General features: G+C 32.2%; 3 protein-coding genes across 6 annotated transcripts; 2 read left to right on the forward strand and 1 right to left on the reverse strand.

Moving 5' to 3' along the window:
* The first annotated feature begins 8,389 nt into the window (after window positions 1-8,389).
* On the forward strand, window positions 8,390-11,307 carry LOC102593427 (cytochrome c-type biogenesis CcmH-like mitochondrial protein). 4 transcript variants are annotated; one of them, XM_006343025.2, is made up of 4 exons: window positions 8,390-8,451; window positions 8,871-9,035; window positions 10,621-10,752; window positions 10,848-11,307. In XM_006343025.2, the coding sequence occupies exons 2-4, from the start codon at window positions 8,892-8,894 to the stop codon at window positions 11,046-11,048; spliced, it is 477 nt and encodes a 158-aa protein (XP_006343087.1). In that variant the 5' UTR covers window positions 8,390-8,451; window positions 8,871-8,891; the 3' UTR covers window positions 11,049-11,307. The 4 variants fall into 4 exon arrangements, with proteins under 4 accessions (XP_006343087.1, XP_015162267.1, XP_006343086.1 ...); XM_015306781.1 differs by having other exon boundaries at window positions 8,396-8,451; window positions 8,843-9,035; XM_006343024.2 differs by lacking the exon at window positions 8,390-8,451 and adding an exon at window positions 8,455-8,495 and having other exon boundaries at window positions 8,843-9,035.
* Window positions 11,308-11,467: 160 nt separating this feature from the next.
* Window positions 11,468-12,952, forward strand: LOC102586225 (protein PLANT CADMIUM RESISTANCE 8-like). Its single transcript, XM_006343084.2, has 4 exons — window positions 11,468-11,936; window positions 12,108-12,179; window positions 12,266-12,478; window positions 12,744-12,952. The coding sequence occupies exons 1-4, from the start codon at window positions 11,825-11,827 to the stop codon at window positions 12,824-12,826; spliced, it is 480 nt and encodes a 159-aa protein (XP_006343146.1). The 5' UTR covers window positions 11,468-11,824; the 3' UTR covers window positions 12,827-12,952.
* Window positions 12,953-15,176: 2,224 nt separating this feature from the next.
* LOC102593093 (protein NRT1/ PTR FAMILY 1.2-like) lies at window positions 15,177-17,867 on the reverse strand. The gene is made up of 3 exons (XM_006343022.2): window positions 17,531-17,867; window positions 17,232-17,449; window positions 15,177-16,920 (listed from the first exon to the last, which is right to left on the reverse strand). The coding sequence occupies exons 1-3, from the start codon at window positions 17,664-17,666 to the stop codon at window positions 15,490-15,492; spliced, it is 1,785 nt and encodes a 594-aa protein (XP_006343084.1). The 5' UTR covers window positions 17,667-17,867; the 3' UTR covers window positions 15,177-15,489.
* Window positions 17,868-18,947: the final 1,080 nt, after the last annotated feature.

Here is an 18,947-nt window from a genome sequence, read left to right on the forward strand (position 1 = left end):
AAATAAAATAAACTTAAACTATAACTATAACATTTAATTTAAATTAATAGTTTGCTATTTCATATAATTTTCCCTTTTTTAAAATTGTTTTGGTTCCAAAATCCAAATTATTTGTTGTGATATTCTATCGGTTCAAATTATCTCTTCAAATTATTTATTGTGATTCTCTTTTACATGCCTTTTAAAAAAATATTAATTTATTGATATTTAAATTATCATAACATTACTCTATAGATTGAGTTGTTTGTAGTTTTTACAAACAATAATACTGAGGTAAACTGAAAAAACAATACTCACTTCATTTTGATACAAAGTTTATCTTAATCTTTTAAAACAACGAATAATTTAAGATACGTATTTTTAAAAATTATGACAGATAATTTGAGAAGGAACAAACGGTATTTTAAATTAGGTTCCTTTCAATATTTACAATAGTACTCCCCCGCAAGTGACATTTTAAGGGCCATAGATCAAACGTCACATATAGAGTATATAACTAATTTCTAAAAATAAGTTTGCAAATCATACCGAAGGGAATTATTATATGTAGCCTCATAAGGCAGAAGAAACCATAGTTATTAGGACTTAGGAGTAGTTAGGGATGAGTCAATTGAACTCATAATTTTTAGGTAAATACTTATTTATACAGGGAGTTAAGGGGGGTACAAAATCAAATAAAATATTGTATCAAATCGCAAATCAAGTTAAATTAGGAAAAAAATTCAACTAATGGTTTGGTATTGGAAAAGAAATTCGATTATACTTGGATTGATTTGATTTTAACTAAAAAAATTTAATCCAAGATCAAACCAATATGATATTTTATATATAATTTTTAAATTTATTTTATACATAAAAGTATTTGCTTTGATATAATTTCTAAATATTTCTTATACTTTTTTTATAATTTTTTAGTATCTTTTAACATATTATTTCAAGTTTTTGAAACTTAGAATTTTTCATAGTTCAAAAAAAATTATTGTTCATAGATATTAGTAACTCTAATAAAACTCAAATCAATATTGATGCTAACAAAAAAAATTAATTCAACACTAAGAATGATAATAGTGTTGAATATTTGTTCTTTAGTTTTACATTGGTTTAGACATTTAAAATACATAACCTAATTTTATTTTTTCTATAATGTTTAATCATGTAATTAATATTTATTACACTTATTTTAACATGATTTAATACCTTTAAATTATAATCATTTTCATTGTGACTTATTAATTGCAATATTTATTTTATGTGATTTTGTTATTATTTTTTGTTGAATAGTTTTGTGTCCTCACTCATTTCATATTTTGTGTTATTTTCTAAAAAAAACACACCTTAGATAGTTGTATTTTGGTAGGACTAAAAAAATATTTGGAGCATAAATTAATTATAAGTTTGTACGAATACTTTATTGAAAAAAATTCAAAATAATCCAAGGTTGTAAAATCCTAATTGTATTAATTTTGTTTGGTTTATAAATTTAAAAATTCAACACAAATAATTTGGTTAATATTTAAAAAAATCAAACCAACCTGGCCATATATACGATACACCCCTACGGGGTGCTTAGATCAAACTGTTAGTAATTAACTATAACTAAACAATTTAATAAAGTGAAAACATACCTTAACTAATTAATTAATTGTGGTCAAGTGTGTATGTTTTAATGCACATCATGTCTACATTGATTTAATTTAAACACCCGATTGATGCAGTTAAGTTTTTAACCACCATGAGTTTTTATGTACATATCTTTTTGAACCCATGAAGAGTTATTGAGTTGTGGCCTATGCTGCAAATTTTAACCTGAAAACATGAACAAGAAAGTGGCTACTATCTCAAGAAGTAATGTATGTACGTATGCAAGTTCCAATCAATGGGTCCTCACTCATCAATCACATTAATGGACACGTGACCTAGCTAGGAGATCACTTGTTTGTTGTCTTTCATAATTTCTCACCAAAGTCATATGGATATATATTATTAGTAAGTTTTACTATTTTGAATTGTGGCGAGATAAATAAGATCTTTTATTTTTAATTTAAAGTTTTAGGTTCGTATCTTGAAATAGAGAGATCTTGATAGTGAATTCTTCTCCCATTAATATATCTTACACTATGCAAATTTAAATCAATCAGGACTCCAACACAATACCAGACACGAAATAAGACATTTGATAGTAGGTTAATTTATTTTTTATTGTCATTGCTATTGGGAATTTATTTACAGAGTAATATAGAATTGAATCTGAATTTTTTTCATGTATATAAAAGATGAATTTTATTCATATCACCATTATCGATTGGCATTTATGTGGTTGATAAATTGTTATCCGTGTCCTAATTATTTGTACAATCAAACCGACATTGGTATTTAGTTGTACTCTTTTGTCACCTTTTAACAACCTATATAAAAACTGGGGTACAAAATCAATTTTTGAAATTTCTAAGTCAAAAGCTAAAATTATTGTAGTACAGTTTTAAAATTCGTTTCAACTTGCTTTGATTAATTAGTCCTATGCGTACCTTAAGAAATGTATTTAAATCCCAAATCATTTAAATGTAGGCCTTAAGTTTATTTGGTTGAAATAATCAACACTTAAATTCTTAAAGAAAAAAAGCATCGTGGTTGAACTCAAATTTGAAGAATAACAATATATTGAAACTAATTTCATAAATGGATCAGGAGAAGGTAAAGGTATCAAAACCTTATGTAAAAGCTTATGGTTCAATCAGGGGCGGAGCTTGAAGAGTGAAGTAAGCCGCGTTAGCCTAGCAACGTTTTTCGGCAACAAGCTACGATTGATAACTCCCTAACCTAGATTGGGGAGGAAACTCTAAAATCCAAAACGTTGGTTAGGGTTCCTCTCCTTTTAGACAAGCTACTTCGTTCCAAACCATTCTCTAATAATAAGGTAAATTTGACAACAATAATATATTGAAAGTAATTTCATAAATGAGATTTGGAGATGATTGTATCCAAACCTTATGTTAAAGAGGCTTACCATAGGACTTGTGTCCAAAATAAGTGTAATCAGAACAAAATTGAAAGAAAAATAACAATAACAAAATAGCAAAATGAACAAAGCAAATAAACCGCTATAATAGTACAAGTAAAGAATAATATCAACTAAAATTGATATTGAGAAAAGGAAAAACAAGATTCTCTTTGATATGTCGGCACAACTACCTTTGCATGTTAGTAACCGATTAATTTGCATGATTTTTTTTTAACTGACGTTGCTGGTGGTACGTTATTACCAACTTTGTCATTGTCAAAAGATTCAATTCAATGTCATATCCAAAATTTTCTAATAATCTTTCAAGATTCCTTAATTTTTCAAGATTTTCTTAAAACTTTATTTCCAATTTTGACCGTGTGATATATACAAGTAATAGATAATTATAGTTAGATACGGAGCTATAACGTTGTCTCGAGTTCAACAGTAGAATTGATAATTTTTGTTCCTCAATATGATTTTTAAAATCCATAAACTCATAGCTCCACGTCTAATTATGATTTTTAGGCCAACTTCAATATACCTTAACCAATTTCACGAAATATTTGTTACCTCTCATCAATACATTTACGACCCACGGTACCTAAAGAGTTAGGTAAATATTTTGTCCAATGTAGAAAGTTAATTTTTCACCGACCTAAAAGTTTAAGTATAGCATGAAAATGATTGCAATGAAGAATATAAGAATGAAAATTATTAAACCTTGTAATTAGGTGCTTAAATTAACTTTATGTTTTTGTTCCTTTGTGTTTTATGGGACTAAGTCGGTTTATGTACATTTGATGGTTTGTTTGCTTTAGTTTCAAGTGTCAATCCAAGTATCATGATTTTTTACTTTCTTGTGAATCAAGGTTTTGGAGTCTTTTGGAGCCTTTTCTAAGAGTAAATGATCAATAAATGGTGTTATTTTTTTGTCTTCCCATTCGATGTTTATCTATTGAAGCTTGACTAAAAATTTAAATTCGTATCGGGAAGTTCAACATTGGGGGATAAAACATTCCCTAACGAAGGCACTCCGTGCCCAAGAAGACTCGAACCCAAAACATTTGATTAAAGATAAATGAGTACTTACCACTTAACCAGTTGTTAGTGGTGTAATTTTTTTCAGTTAAAGCCAGAGACATCATAAAGTTGTAGAAATAATGATGATACCAAGAAAATCTTTCTATATACCTTATCATGGATTGCAAATCATTATTCTCTTTGCTTTGAGTAAGGATTAAATGCTACCAAATTGCATCAAACTAACATCTCCTGTCCCAGACACATAAAGATATATACATTTCTTTTCATAATGATAAATGGAGTACAAATATTATTATTTTAAAAAAAAAAGTATTCTAATGAAATTGTCCATTTGGTAATACCTAAAGGATTATGTTTTCATTCCCTCTTAACTAGAATTTCCGGCTTTGAGTCCTAGGAATGAATTTTTTTTATTGGAAGCATTTCTCTTTTTAATGTGTGAATCAAATTAGTTAGGACCCTAATATATATGTATATTACGCATGACACATGTGATTTTTTCTATTTAATTATCTGATATTCGAAAAGTCTTTAATCTACGTATGCTAGGTGAGCCTGTTAGGAGAATCATTATTTTTATAAGCCTTTTCGTATTTTATGCAATGCAATTATTATTTAGAGAATTATTGATTTCCCAACTTGAACTCGGAATAATTTGATTAAGAATGGAGAAATTTCAATTATCTTATCACGAGTTTCAATGGTATGTGTGTGTGACTCATTCATACATCATATATAGTACTTTCAATTATTCTTCTTGCTTATAGTTGGTTTCTAAACAAATTATGTGCACATGTTAAATGAATGAATACAAAGTTTAAGTTAAAATTACTGAATTCTGCTAAATCCGTAGCTACTGCGCCACAACTCTACCATTAGTTTACCACACACATCGTTTGGTGAAAAAAATAAGTAAAGAGAAAAGACGTGCATTTATGAAGAACATATATACATGCAATATATATGGATTATTGACTTAGGGAAGAAGGTTGGTTGAGGGAAAAAAGTAGATGGGGAAAAAGAGTGGGGAATGTTAGTTTTGGAAGACAGGTGAAAAGTAACTATCAAAAAATAATAATGTTGAAGAGAAATAAAGGCACTAAAGCTGATAATAATGAAACAAAAATAAAGTGTAAGAAAACAAAAGGTCTCATGATATTGTTGGTTTGTGGAGTCTAAGACAAGAGAGATATTAAAGATAATAGCTAGGGCCCCAAAGGCCAAAACACACTATATATATAAAGAGACTTTCTTTTAATGTGGCCATTGCTTGTTATATCACCTTATTGTGTTTTGACAAATTCAATGCCTATTTTAATTTATAGATTTTCCCACCTCTATTTGTCTCTTCTCCCTTATTGAACTAAGCCCAAAAACTTTTCAAACTTTTTTTTCCGTATATTCGGTGTTCGATATTTATATTATAGGATCTGATTAAATTTATTACATATGAAAGATAAAACGCTTATTAACAAAATTGATTTCATATCCTAAAGGTAGAGCACAAAGCTTTTAATGAAAAATGAAAAAATATTTATCATTTTATAACGATTTTTATTGGTTACGTATGACATATATGGAGTACTTTCTATCTCTTCTTGGTACATAGGACTAGTTTATTTCAGGATGAAAACATGTCCCAAAATCTAGACTTAAATAATTGAATTTATTATGAATGGACAGAATGGTCATATTCCACGCACCAAAATTGGACAAGCTATTGAAAAAGAAATTAAGAAGAGAAGGATAATTTTAATTGGTATAAAATATAAATACTAGTTTTGCTGCATAGAATAAACATTTTAAAAAGAGCTGTCAATATGGGTCGTCCCATTCGAGCTAATCTCATATTGAAATGGGAAAATTATGCGGTTAAGCAAATTTATACTACTTAATTACTCATCATAGCTATAGTTTGCTATAATTATCACTCGCGACTAACATTATACATTAATTACATGGGATGACTTCCAGTTTGTATATTAGCCACGTTTGTACATGTATAATTCGTCATAATTGTATAATTCGCAGCTAACAATTCTTTGTTTGATTTGTATTTGTATACGATTGTTTATATTTGTATATGACGATGATTTCCTTAGTTTTTCAGTTTTGTCATCATATACATTCAATCTTTTTGTGTATAACTTTTAAAGTTTGTATAAATGTGTAGTTTTTGGATTTTGTATAATATAATTTATATAATGTAATTTGTATAGTATATTTTGTATAATTTTTTAAAGTTCATATGTTTATGTTTGTATCAATTCGTTATTTCGAGTTTTATTATATTTGTATAATTCCAGGCTTTATATTACTCATTATACAAAAATACGTGAATTATACAAACGTACCTGCGAATTATTCAAATGAGATGAGAATTATACAAATTATTGTCCAATCTCGCTCGCCTCTCCTCCCTTTCCCATCTCTCTCGCCAGAATATACAAATACATATGTATAATATACAATTATCTAACCGATATACATATACAATTCACCTCTCTCCCACTCTCTGTCCTCTCTCCTCCCTCTTCCAGTCTCGCTCTCCACTCTCCTCCCCATAACATGTAGCTATGAATCATAATTAACATACTATAGCTATGGAGCGTAATTAGGCTATTTTTGAGTGGCTGTATGCGAAAGTTCATTGACGGATAGTCTAGATTGACTCATTTTTTTGTGGGCCAGTAAACATTCAGCCCAACCAACCAGTACGTGGACTTCGGATTGTGTCAGGTCATCTCACTTTAAAAAAAATATATTTTAAATATTTTTTTTAATTAAATTATAATTTAAAAATATTAACATAAATATCAACATGATATCTTCATTTTCATCTACAGTTTATATGCATTATCAATTAGCTAAATATTAAGAAATAACTAAATTTAAGAACTACGTATAGTATTTAAATGTACAAAAAAAAATTATCAGTTTGAGAAAAATCATACAATTGATTTTGAGTAGCTAAAAAGTGTTTGAATATATTCATGATGGATGCAACTTCTATACTTGGTGAGCACATATCTATCAATATTGAATGAGGATTAGTAGTAATAGGAATATTGAGTACATCACGTTTGATGATTTTAAAGTTTAATATTTCAAACTTTAAATAGTCTGTAATTTTTAAATGTTAAAATTTGAAACATAAAGAATAATGTCATAACTAGTCTTATATATGTCAATTATAAAATTTTATCTTTTTAATATTCCATTTTATTGATAATTCTTAATTATTTTTTATTTAGCCCACGGGCCGGCTCAAACCATATTGCACAAGCCCACAAACCAACAGGCTTATCCAGGCCGAGCTGATATATTAGCATATACTTTAAATTATCAGCTCATTAAATTATTAACCATGGTTAGTTGGTGTGATTAGGTATAAACACCCTATTGCATAAATTATTATCCCTTTCATTCCATATTAGATGAGCATTTTACTAAAAATAGGTGTCCCATTTTACTTGATCACTTACTACATTGTGATAAAATTAATTATTTTTTTCCCATTTCACCTTTACGATTAATATGACCTTTGAAAGTTTAAACAATTATTAATACTAGTTATTCCTATAGTATATTTTATCTAACTTATTTATGAACATTGATATGAACAAAAGTCAAAATAGTAAAGTCGATCAATCTATTACTAATTTTAATCATCCTGTAAAATAAAATGTGTTCATCTAATTTAAGGCCGCCGCCAGCGTAATTCCAGCCTTTCGGGTTTTTTCGGACTAAAATATTGGGCTGGTTGATTTATGAGCAACTTTCACATATAACAAACACAAAATTCATATTTGTATGCTATAGCAAAGTTTGCATAATTGCGCTCCATAGCAAATATAAATATGTATATTTCGCTATACAGATACAAAAGAAAGCAATTGTATAATCTGTTTTGGTATACATATACAAAAAGATCAATTGTATAAAGTGAGAGAGGCGAGTGAGTAAGCGAGATCTGGGAGAGTGGCGAGCGAGATCTGGGAGAGGGGAGAGAGGGGAACGAAAATATATGTATATATACAATTTTCTCTCGCTTTATACAAACACAAACACACTTTATACACTTGAGTTCTTATAAAAAATGAGAGAGGCGAGGGAGAGATCGAGAGTGGCGAGCGAGATTCACCAGGAGAGAGGTGAAATAGCAACAGTTTGCTATGAGGTACAATTAAATCAAACTATATTTATAGCATTTAATTTGAATTAATAGTTTGTTATTATATACAATTTTCCCTTGATTTATTTGGTTCAGAATCATTTTAGGCCCATATACTATCATTATAGGCCATGGCCCATAATCACTAGACACAAATTTGGCCCAAACATTAATGGCCCGTCTAACCCGCCCCTTTATTTCCAGCTTCGCCATTGCTCTTCTCCCATCACAGGTATCTACAGGTTCTTTTTTTTCTTGAACAAAGCTTCAAACTTGGTCGGTTTTTCAATTTATTTCTATATTTTTCTTCCCCTTTTTGATATTTTTGTAAAGTTTATGTTGCTTTTTTTTTTTTTGCAATGCTAAGTTACATAATCCATATATAGAGGTCCGAAAATGTTCTTTACTGAAATATAGTGAAATCCGATGGTTGTTAAAGTTCGATCGCTACTTTATATATTGCATATGCTTGCTTGCTACCCTAAATATACTATTTGTGCATGATTGTGTTGTTTTGGTATGGTTGGGTACTGTGCATGTGAGGTGTTTGATAAAATGCGTAGCTGAAAATTTGGATTTTCTTGATTAAGTTCTTATTTGGTTACGCTATCACTTGTTTACAGCTTGTTTGGAAACTTTATTATTGAGCAGAAAGCTTGATTATATATTTCTATGGAGGGGGAAGAGGATCAGGTGACGAAAGAGAGGTTAGTAGAGGCGAGAGCAAGAAATATCAGCCACAATGTTAGGTGTACAGAATGTGGCAGTCAGTCCATTGAAGATTCTCAAGCTGACATTGCCATTCTCCTCAGGAAGGTATGTCTTATTATTACATTTCTCGCATTTGCATCACTAGTTTCTCTTGATGGAGAGCCTTCTGGGTCGAGCTCATCGCACCGGGCTTGCCTAGTGCGGGTTACCTCTTCTATGTAGTTTATGAGCTATTGCATAGGAGCGGGTTTACCCTGTGCGCACCCAAAGGATAGCGGCTACGGGTTTCCCTTGTCATCAAAAAAAATTTCTCCTGATGGAGAAGACATTTAATGCAAAAAGAAGAAAAACATAAGGAAGCTGCTAAAGTTGTGTTTTGACCATTGACACTCCATGCCATCTTTTTATGGTAATATAAGGCCCATAAAAAAACAGTTGTGAGGGAACTTTTGGTAGATTCCATGTAAAGCCTAAGATGTGTCTCTAAGCATAATTTGGGCTCATTGAATTTAATGGAATTTGGAAGAGGGACAAGGTTAGTACATGGACGAGGCCTTCCAGGCTCTTCTTCCCACAAAATTGGAATTGAAGCTGAAGTGTGAAGAGGGGTTAACATCCTAAATCCTCAGCTGAATTTACTGAAAACAAAGGAAGTTTTAATTTTGGACTTGTTTCTGTCCCCATGGCTCTTTTTTTTTTTTTTTTTTGTTGCTTTGCTGGTTTGATTTGTAGGTACAGAGGAGAGTAACATCAGTTATGGCCAATATTTTTGTACAGAGGAAAAGGTCAATGACTATAATATATTCATTTTCCCCACGTAGCATTCACACTTTCAGCATGTGTTATATAAATTGCTTTGGCACAAAATAAGAATTGATCTCACGACCACATAAATGGTTATGAGTTTACATTGTTATGCAAGCTTAAATAAGCTGAGGTAAAGTGAGTAAACAAACAAGTTGCCCATGATATTACCTTTTTGAAGGCATTGAGTACTTCCTTTTACATTTAAGACAATAATAATTGTCCCCATATCGCTGACATTTATTTTCCCCACTTCAACTAGTTCTTTCCGCTGTGTTCTTATAATGTGTAAACTGAACTCTTTCAATCGGTTCTTTCCTGTTCTATGGTCTGGTTTCTTGAACCGATTGAATATGCTATTTCTGGATTGTCCATCATTTTTTGAATAAAAACGGAACTGTATTTTGAACTACCAAGGAACTATTTTGTATGTGTGCACTGGGAACGATTTAATCTTCTTTGTTTGTGAAACTTGCTTTTGATTGATGAAGAGTTAATCCAAGCACAAAAACCAAGACTTCCTGAATTTGTGGTTGACATTTCATTTTTTATTAGGTTTGCTACTATGAGAGTGTAATGTCATAATTCTTCGTCTTTTGGACCAACTTACTAATTACCTAAATTATCATACTGAAGTAGAATGTTTTTCACACAGAAGTGCATTTTTCATTTAGGACAAGTGCTCTTTGCTTTGCATCATGTTGCTTTAGGTACTTTCATTTATCTAATCAGATACTCTTTTTGCCAACTAATTGTATGTTTGTTCTAGCTATTAAACGTTTTTCAAAAATGAAACAAATGGAGTAGCTGCATATAAGTCCTTGTATCCATGCCTAAGTTTTTCCTACTTTTGGGAGTGCTTTTTGACTTGGGTTCATCGTTTTAGCTAATTCGAGATGAAATTAAAGCTGGGAAGTCTGACAAGGACATCTATACAAAGCTTGAAGATGATTTTGGTGAAACCGTACTTTATGCCCCAAAATTTGATATGCAGACGGCTGCTTTATGGCTCTCTCCGGTCAGTTGAAGTTTTTATCCACCTCTGCATTGATATTTCAAAGATTGTATTAATAGACTGACACACTGAAGTTTTTTGATATTTTCTTGATGCAGCTACTAGTTGCTGGTGCTGCTGGAGGTTTGTGGGCTTACAAGAAGCACAGACAGAAGACCAATGTGCACATTATGGCTTTGAATCTCGTTCGAGGAATTCCATTAACCCCAAAGGAGAAAGAAACCATGCTCAATGTCCTCACACCACCTCCTGGAGGAACGTCTTCCTTGAGTTGGTGGAGAAGATTGCTTCAGCAATGAAAACTCTTTAACCCGTCATCACTTCCCTTGTATTCTATTTTTTTGCTAGAATATCTCAAGTTGCCAGCTAGTCAAGAAACCACCCTATCCATGTCATTTTGCATTGGCGTGTTTGAATTGGTCATCCGTCATCCTGATTATACATTTTTCTAAGGGTATTCCCTGATATAAGTTATCGATATCTTATTGTACAAAAGGGTACAATTTGGTTATGAGTTAACTTCAATGTAATAATAATGCTTACATAGTTTTGTGATAAGAGCATCTTAGCATATATTATACAGTTAGTTTTTCATTCCTATCCTCTATCAAAAGTTGACTTTTGCATAACTAGCTTTTAGTCACAATCTCTTCGATAGAGGTGAGACTTTCAACTATTACATTCACACTACAGAGTGTTACAAAGAAGTTGAAAAAAGAAGTTGCTTCAAACTTACAGGCTGGGAACATTCTACCTATGACTTTCCAGTGTGCAATTTGCCACAATTATCGGCTACTGACATGTGAACACCTTAGCCAACTTGGCTTGGAATCAAACTTATAATACCAAAGTTTTGATTTGAAATCACCCTTTTTCCAATTCTGTGATTAAGTAAACGTCTAAACTCAAAACGAACAGTTGACTCCAGCAAACTTGAAGTGTCTTAATTGATTAGTTATTCAAAGTAAACACATACTCCTTTCTTATCAAGTACGATATGACCAGATCTTTAAAATAGCATAAGAAAGTATCTCATTTATCTTCTTCCTACTCAGACTCCAAAGCTTTAGATACAATGGGAAGAATTGATTCCTCTAATGAAACTGAAAATCCTCAGCCAGTCGGCGGTGTGCCAGGAACTCCATGGAGCACTGGCTTATTTGATTGTCATTTGGACCAAACTAATGGTATGTATACAATTATAATCTTAGTATCAATTACTGTCTTATCATGAGGTGAAGGATTCATCATAAATTGACTAGTTTTACGCTGGTTGTCAGCCTACTACAACTCTCCTCCTTTTTAGATACTGTAGCTATTATGTAGCAATGATATTAATATTAAACATGTTTGTGCAGCTGCCATGACAGCGTTTTTACCTTGTGTGACGTTTGGACAGATAGCTGAAGTTCAAGATGCAGGAGAAATGAGTAAGCTATTCTCTAAAATCTATCCAATTTGCCTTGTAAAAGAAGTGTGTTAGTAATTCTTTGTGATATTTGGATGGCGGTTGCAGCTTGTCCATTGGGGTCTTTTATGTACCTCTTGATGATGCCTGCTGTTTGCTCTCAATGGATCATGGGCTCCAAGTACAGAACAAAGTTGAGGCAGAGGTACAATCTGGTGGAAGCTCCCTATTCAGATGTAGTTGCTCACATCTTTTGTCCATTTTGTTCACTTTGTCAAGAGTTCAGAGAGCTTCGTATCAGGGGACTCGATCCAGCTCTAGGTATGAAATTGTCTTTCCTATTAATGTTCTGCTTTATCATAGGCAAATCTAGAAACTAGAGTCAGTGAGTTCAGAATGAACATAATCTTATTATATGCATGCATTTTCAAATGTTTTTCATATAAGTACATATATAGTTCAAGTCGAAAATAATGAGTTCAGTTAAATCCACATAACATTATTTAGATACGCGTCTATTAACTTAATAGAGTAACATTTTAAAGAGAATCAAATTGTTAATATGGGTCTGTAAAACTTAATGCAGGTTGGAATGGCATCGTTGCTCAGCAGCAATATGGAAACCAGCAAATGAATCAAGCTCCCTCAGTACAATCCATGTACAAGTAAATTAAAGAGTACTGATTTTTGTTATTGTTTAAATTAAGGTTGTAATTTTTAATTTTTTACCAAATTCTATTCATGTTTGAAGTTTATATCCTTTTAATTCAAGGACCTGTTTGTAATATTGTTCCATTTCAGTTATAATGAAAATTTCTTTTTATTTAAAGAAATGCTCTAGGCCCAATTACCTTTTTTTTTTTTTTAATGAAAGAGTACTATTCAATAAAAGTCCATTTACGATTTAAATACTGACCTTTATTATAAGGAAATAATCAAAAGTAGGGGTGTTCACGGGTTGGTTTGGATCGGTTATTGGTCAAAATCAAAACCAAACCAACTTAATCGGTTTTAAAATTATCAAAACCAAACCAAACCAAATATAGTATATATTTTATCAGTTTGGTTGTTATCGGTTTTGGTTCGGTTTTGGTTTGGTTATTCGGTTATTAACCATAGACAAAAATAAAAGAAACAATTCATTAAAAACGTGAAAAAAAAGTGACAACAATCCATTTGAAACGAAAATAGTTAGAATGACTGACATTACGGAACTTTCAATCATTGAATTTACTATGAATAAAGCTTCAAAATTCATTATTTTGGCCTAGAAGAAAGAGAAAGTGATAATTTCAATCTTATAAAGAATTGTCATAGACACACTTAGGGGTGTTCACGGTTTGATTTGGGTCGGTTATTGGTCAAAACCAAAACCAAACCAACTTAATCGGTTTTAAAATTATCAAAACCAAACCAAACCAAATATAGTATATATTTATCAGTTTGGTTGTTCCAAATATAATATACGTTTATTGGTTTGGTTGTTTTCGGTTTTGGTTTAGTTTGGTTCGGTTATTCGGGTATTAACCATACACAAAAATAAAAGAAACAATTCATTCAAAATGTAAAAAAAATGACAACCATCCATTCAAACAAAAAAATAGTTAGAATGACTGGCATTACAGAACTTTCGATTATTGAATTTACTGAATAAAACTTCAAAATTCACTATTTTGACATTGAAGGAAGAGACAATGACATTTTCAGTTCCACAAAGAATTTTCATAGACACTCATATACATGAAACCAATAAGAAAAATGTTCTCACCTTGGACATTTTTTCTTTCATAAGTAAATTATAAATAAATTTTGATGAAACAGATATAAAATCTTTAAAATTGTTTATGAATCTAATATATTGTGTATGTATAATAATAAAATTTATGTATATAACTTTTTGGTTCGGTTCGGTTATTTTTGGAGAGGGTGAAGGGCAAAACAGAAGAGTTACTCAACCACTTTCGTTTCAATTGCTCTCCCTTTTTCAATGCATATTCTTCATCGAACCTTGTCAATTTCAATAATTCTCATTCTCTGTGTTTTTATATGCGATCGCCCAATCAAAATGGAATTATTAACTTTTCATGTGCGTCATTCGCCTTTGTTGAGATTGAGAAATGGTAGCAATTTGAATTTTGTTTACTTTCAAGCAATCTCGTATGGCATTTAGCTTATCTATAACGAAGATTTTGCTCTTGGCGACTGAATTTTGTGCTAATAGTATTGTATTTTCTTATTATTTTATTCGGGTGGGGAAAGGAGAAACGAACATTGCCTTTTTGTTTCTATTTTTATATTGTATGATATTGTTCTAAATGGAACACCATAGTCTGAGGATTCATATAGCCGATACCAACTTTTGGTAGCATTTAAGCCTAGTTGTTGATGTAGGGTGGGGTGCTAAAGACTTGTAGTAATCCTTTATGGAATAACTAATTCTGACTGTTAAATGAATCAGAAACAATGAAGGAAATATAATGCATTTTCAAATTCTATTGTGTAGTTTATTAGGCTTCTTTGCTCTTTGTATTAGGTTAGACATTTTCCATTTGTGTTCTTATTCTTATTAATCTCTTAATGGAGGTTGATGGATATTTGCATCTATGACAACTACTCTGTATTCTTGGAGTACCATCTGTTCTGTTTGCTGAATATCTCACACAGCATACTCTGTTGGACCAGGATGCTACACACTCTCCTATTCCGTTGTCCTTAATAAAGTTAGAGCTAGCTGATACGTATGTTCATTGATACTTCTTTCAATACCAATCGATATTCTGAATATCATCTGCCTATACAATATCATTGTTATCAAGAGATTATGCAAACTTTTCAGAAGGCATATTCTTGCCTCATTCCCCTTTTGAATCTTTCTTAACGAGAATAATTATTTCCATGACTTCTTTCTGCTTCCATTCCAGGGATAAGGAATTTATGCGCTTACTCTGTTGATATTGATTAACTATAACTTGGGACAGAAAGTATTGTTTTGTGATTTGGTTCTTATGCAAGATAAATGTAATACTCGAGTACCAAGATATGCCTGCTAAACTAATGTTTGTCGTTCAACTTATGTAACAGATACCTACTCGATTCGCTGCCTCGGAATGCTATGGGGAAGGTGAGTTGTTCCAACCCTTGCTCACCTCCAAACCATAAACAGGCATCAAATCAATAACTGAAGACCACACATCTTTTTCATAAGCTTTATAGCTTCATAAGTATATATTAGTATCTCAATTTATAATTTGACTGTGGTAAACTAGCATAATTTGGCGCATTTCACCGAGTTTACCTGAGTTTTGTCAGTTGAGTTTGCCTGAGTCATTCTACTATGAAAGATGATCATCATCATCACTAAGCTCCATCATTCTCTTAGTGATGTCAACATCAGCAGAAGGTCCATATTGCCAGCAACAAGCCACAAAATAAAGCAGATTAAAACCTGTCAATAGAGCAAGAAGCCAGTAGTAATACTCATAGTGTCCCTTGTTGATATTGCTTGAAACCCAACTTTCTGTCCCTTCTCCTTTGGTGTACTTATCCACAGCATTCAAAATCACACTTGCTAAAAGACTTGCCACTGCCATTCCCAGTCCTAAAAGAGCAGATGCAATACTTGACATACTCTTTGGGAGCTCCGAATAATAGAACTCTGTGGAGCCGATCGCGCTGAATGCCTCTGCGATCCCATTTAAACTGTTTGGTATAATGAGCCACAATGCTGACATCTCCACCAACCCATGTGAGTTGCTCAAGAGCCCTTCACTGATTGCTCTTCTTCGTCGAACGTGTTCCACAATACCAGAGACTACCATGGATATGCAAGAGATGAATATGCCAATTCCCATTCTGACTATAGGTTTTGGACGAACTGGTCTTCCTTTGATCTTCGATGCCAATGGAAGCATCACTCGGTCATAGAGAAAAACCCAAATTGTTAACGCAATCATCATAAACATCCCAAATGACCCTGCTGGAATTTGGAATCCTTTAGTTAGATGCCTATTCATGGATTGTGCTTGTAGTAGAGGGAATGAACTTTGGCTCAAGTTTATTGATATCATGATCCCCGTCGACCACAATGGCATGACTCTAATGAGGGCTTTTAGCTCCTCAACTTGCTCCACTGTGCAAAGGTTCCATGGATTGGCTGCACCTCCATTTAGCTTAACATCTTCAGGGCCTTTAATGATGCAAGCTTTGTTTAAGAATCTCAATTTATCCGTTGGCACTTGAGGTCCTGAACCATTCTTGTGATGGTAATCAGAGTTCTGATTGGGGTAGCGGAGTTTCCTATTCTTGCAGGCAACGACAAGTACTTGTATAAAGCTGGCAAACACGTTTGAGCGAACCTTTGGCTTGATATAAAACAGAGAAGCAAGGAAGAAAAACAGCGCGGATAAGAACATTAGGATTGCAGGAACTCCAAAACCTATTTTCCACCCCAGTCTGTCTTGAAGGTAAACGATACCTGTCAGGGCAATCAGAACAGAGACTATGGATGAAGTATAATACCAGGCAAAGAAGCTCTCCAACACCGTATGCTTGTTGGGATTACTACCTCCCTTGTCAAACTGGTTAGCACCGAAGGCTAAAGAACACGGTCTTATACCTCCAGCACCAATTGACATGAGCAGAAACGAGAAAACCAAGAGCATGTATTGTGATGTCGTTGTAGATTTACAAGCCTGTCCTGATTGATCGCAAGGCGGAGGCCTTGCTTTCGGAATCATTGCTGTTAACCACAGCACTACTGTTCCCTGCAACAAGAGGGCATTGAAGTGTTAAAAGTAGGTAACTTAACTACAATCCTCTTGTTTTATGGGAATAGCCACATATACTGTATAGTTAACAGGTCCAACTGAACCTATTTTTCGGGTGCACACTCGCAAAAAATCACAAAAATTACAACAAATATTTGCTATCGCGCAAGCTTTTACAGTGACCTATCATACAGATCACACAGACAAAGACAAGAAACTGGTGACCTCGACCCGAACGAGAAGAAGAAGATCGGAAACTATAAAACACTAATTAGCAACATATTAGTTTTAAGTTAAAAGTTATATACCAGGAAACTGAAGATGGAACCAAGGCCAATAGTAAGGAATCGACCTAAATATGAATCAGCAACAACAGCTCCAACAATAGGCAAAAAATTAGTAGTAGCTGACCAGAAAAACAGAAGATTTTGAGTTGTAGTAATGTCCATCCTGTATTCTCTCATCAAATAAAATGTCATATTTGGTAAAAGTCCATAGCTCGCCACATTCTCCAGTGCCTCGTTTGCTGAAATGATTCAAAATAAACTTAATTAATTATAAAACATAACAAAAAAGATCCCCAAAATATTTGAAACTACTCCAGTACCTATGATAAAAGGCATGGTAATTAGTCCACCCTTCTTTCTACTTTTAATTGGAATCAGAGAAAAAGTTTGCCTCTCTGAATCCTCCATTTTAGATCCTCGGTTTAGAGGAAGAAACTCTGCCATTTCTTGCTCCATCTCCTCACTTACTAGAGGTTATTAATCAGAGGAATTGGGGATGAATGGAGAAGTAAAACTATGAGAAACGCAAATTCAAAATTGAAAAAAAAAAGACGAAAAAATCGAGGACTGCTGAATCTACAGACAGAATAATGATGGGGAAGTGGAAGCAGCTGCTGATTAGTAAATGCAAGAAAAAAGCATGACTCACCATCACATATTTCTATATCTCTTCCCATTTTATATACGGAAAAGTGTCAAAAATATCCTTGAACTATCAGAAAAGGTTTAAATATATCCCTCATTCATCTATTGGGCTAAAAATACCCTTCAGTCCATCTTTTTGGTCCATTATTACCCTTAAAACTAACAGCCTTTTGTTTTTGAATTATTATTTCTATTAATTATTATGTGGCATCTTTCTATTGGATAATTTTTAATATCAACCCACCAAAATTTTATCCTACCCACCTGACCCATACCCACATCCCTTAACCCAAACCCAATTAAAAGTTCCATCAAAAATAAAGATTGAATCATCTCTTCTCTTCCCCTTTGAAGCTAATATAACAAATACATGAAATTAATACTAGATACTTCTATGATACATATGAATGTACTTGTATGATACTCATGTATCTAAGTGTTTAATTTGTTCGATACATCATAAATTGATAATAAATTCATCAAATCAATGAATTTATTATTTTAAAAGTAATAAAATGAAATTAATCAAATTACATGACCATGAAATACATGTTTTTGTTTTTTAGTAATAATATTAATAAATTTATTACTCCTATCTCAAAGAATAATAAAATAAAATAAATTAAACATAGATACACTCCTTGATTTCTGTCTTATATTAAGGGATTTGATTAATTTAAATTTACAGAATTAAGCACATTCGGCAAATACATGTATCTTGCGAATTCAAACTCATGTATCCTAAGGATGAAATATGGTAGAGAAAGTAATATTTAAAACTATCAAAAATCTTAGTAATTAAATACTAAACTAGTGGAATTTATGTAGTTTTTCCTAGAATAAACATTTCAAACAGAGCTATCAATATGAGTTGGTCGTCCCATTCGGGCTAGCCCATACAAGTCTTGAAATTGACGAGTCAGTCTAGATTGACTCATTTTTTTGTGGGCAAGTAAACATTCAGCCCAACCAACCAGTACGTGGGCTTCGAACTGTATCGGGTCATCTCACTTTTAAAAAATGTATATTTTTTTTAAATCAAATTATAATTTAAAAATATTAACATAAATATCGACAGGATATCTTAATTTT

Source organism: Solanum tuberosum, unplaced genomic scaffold (genome assembly GCF_000226075.1).
Source record: "Solanum tuberosum cultivar DM 1-3 516 R44 unplaced genomic scaffold, SolTub_3.0 scf00040, whole genome shotgun sequence".
Taxonomy (NCBI): Eukaryota; Viridiplantae; Streptophyta; class Magnoliopsida; order Solanales; family Solanaceae; genus Solanum; species Solanum tuberosum.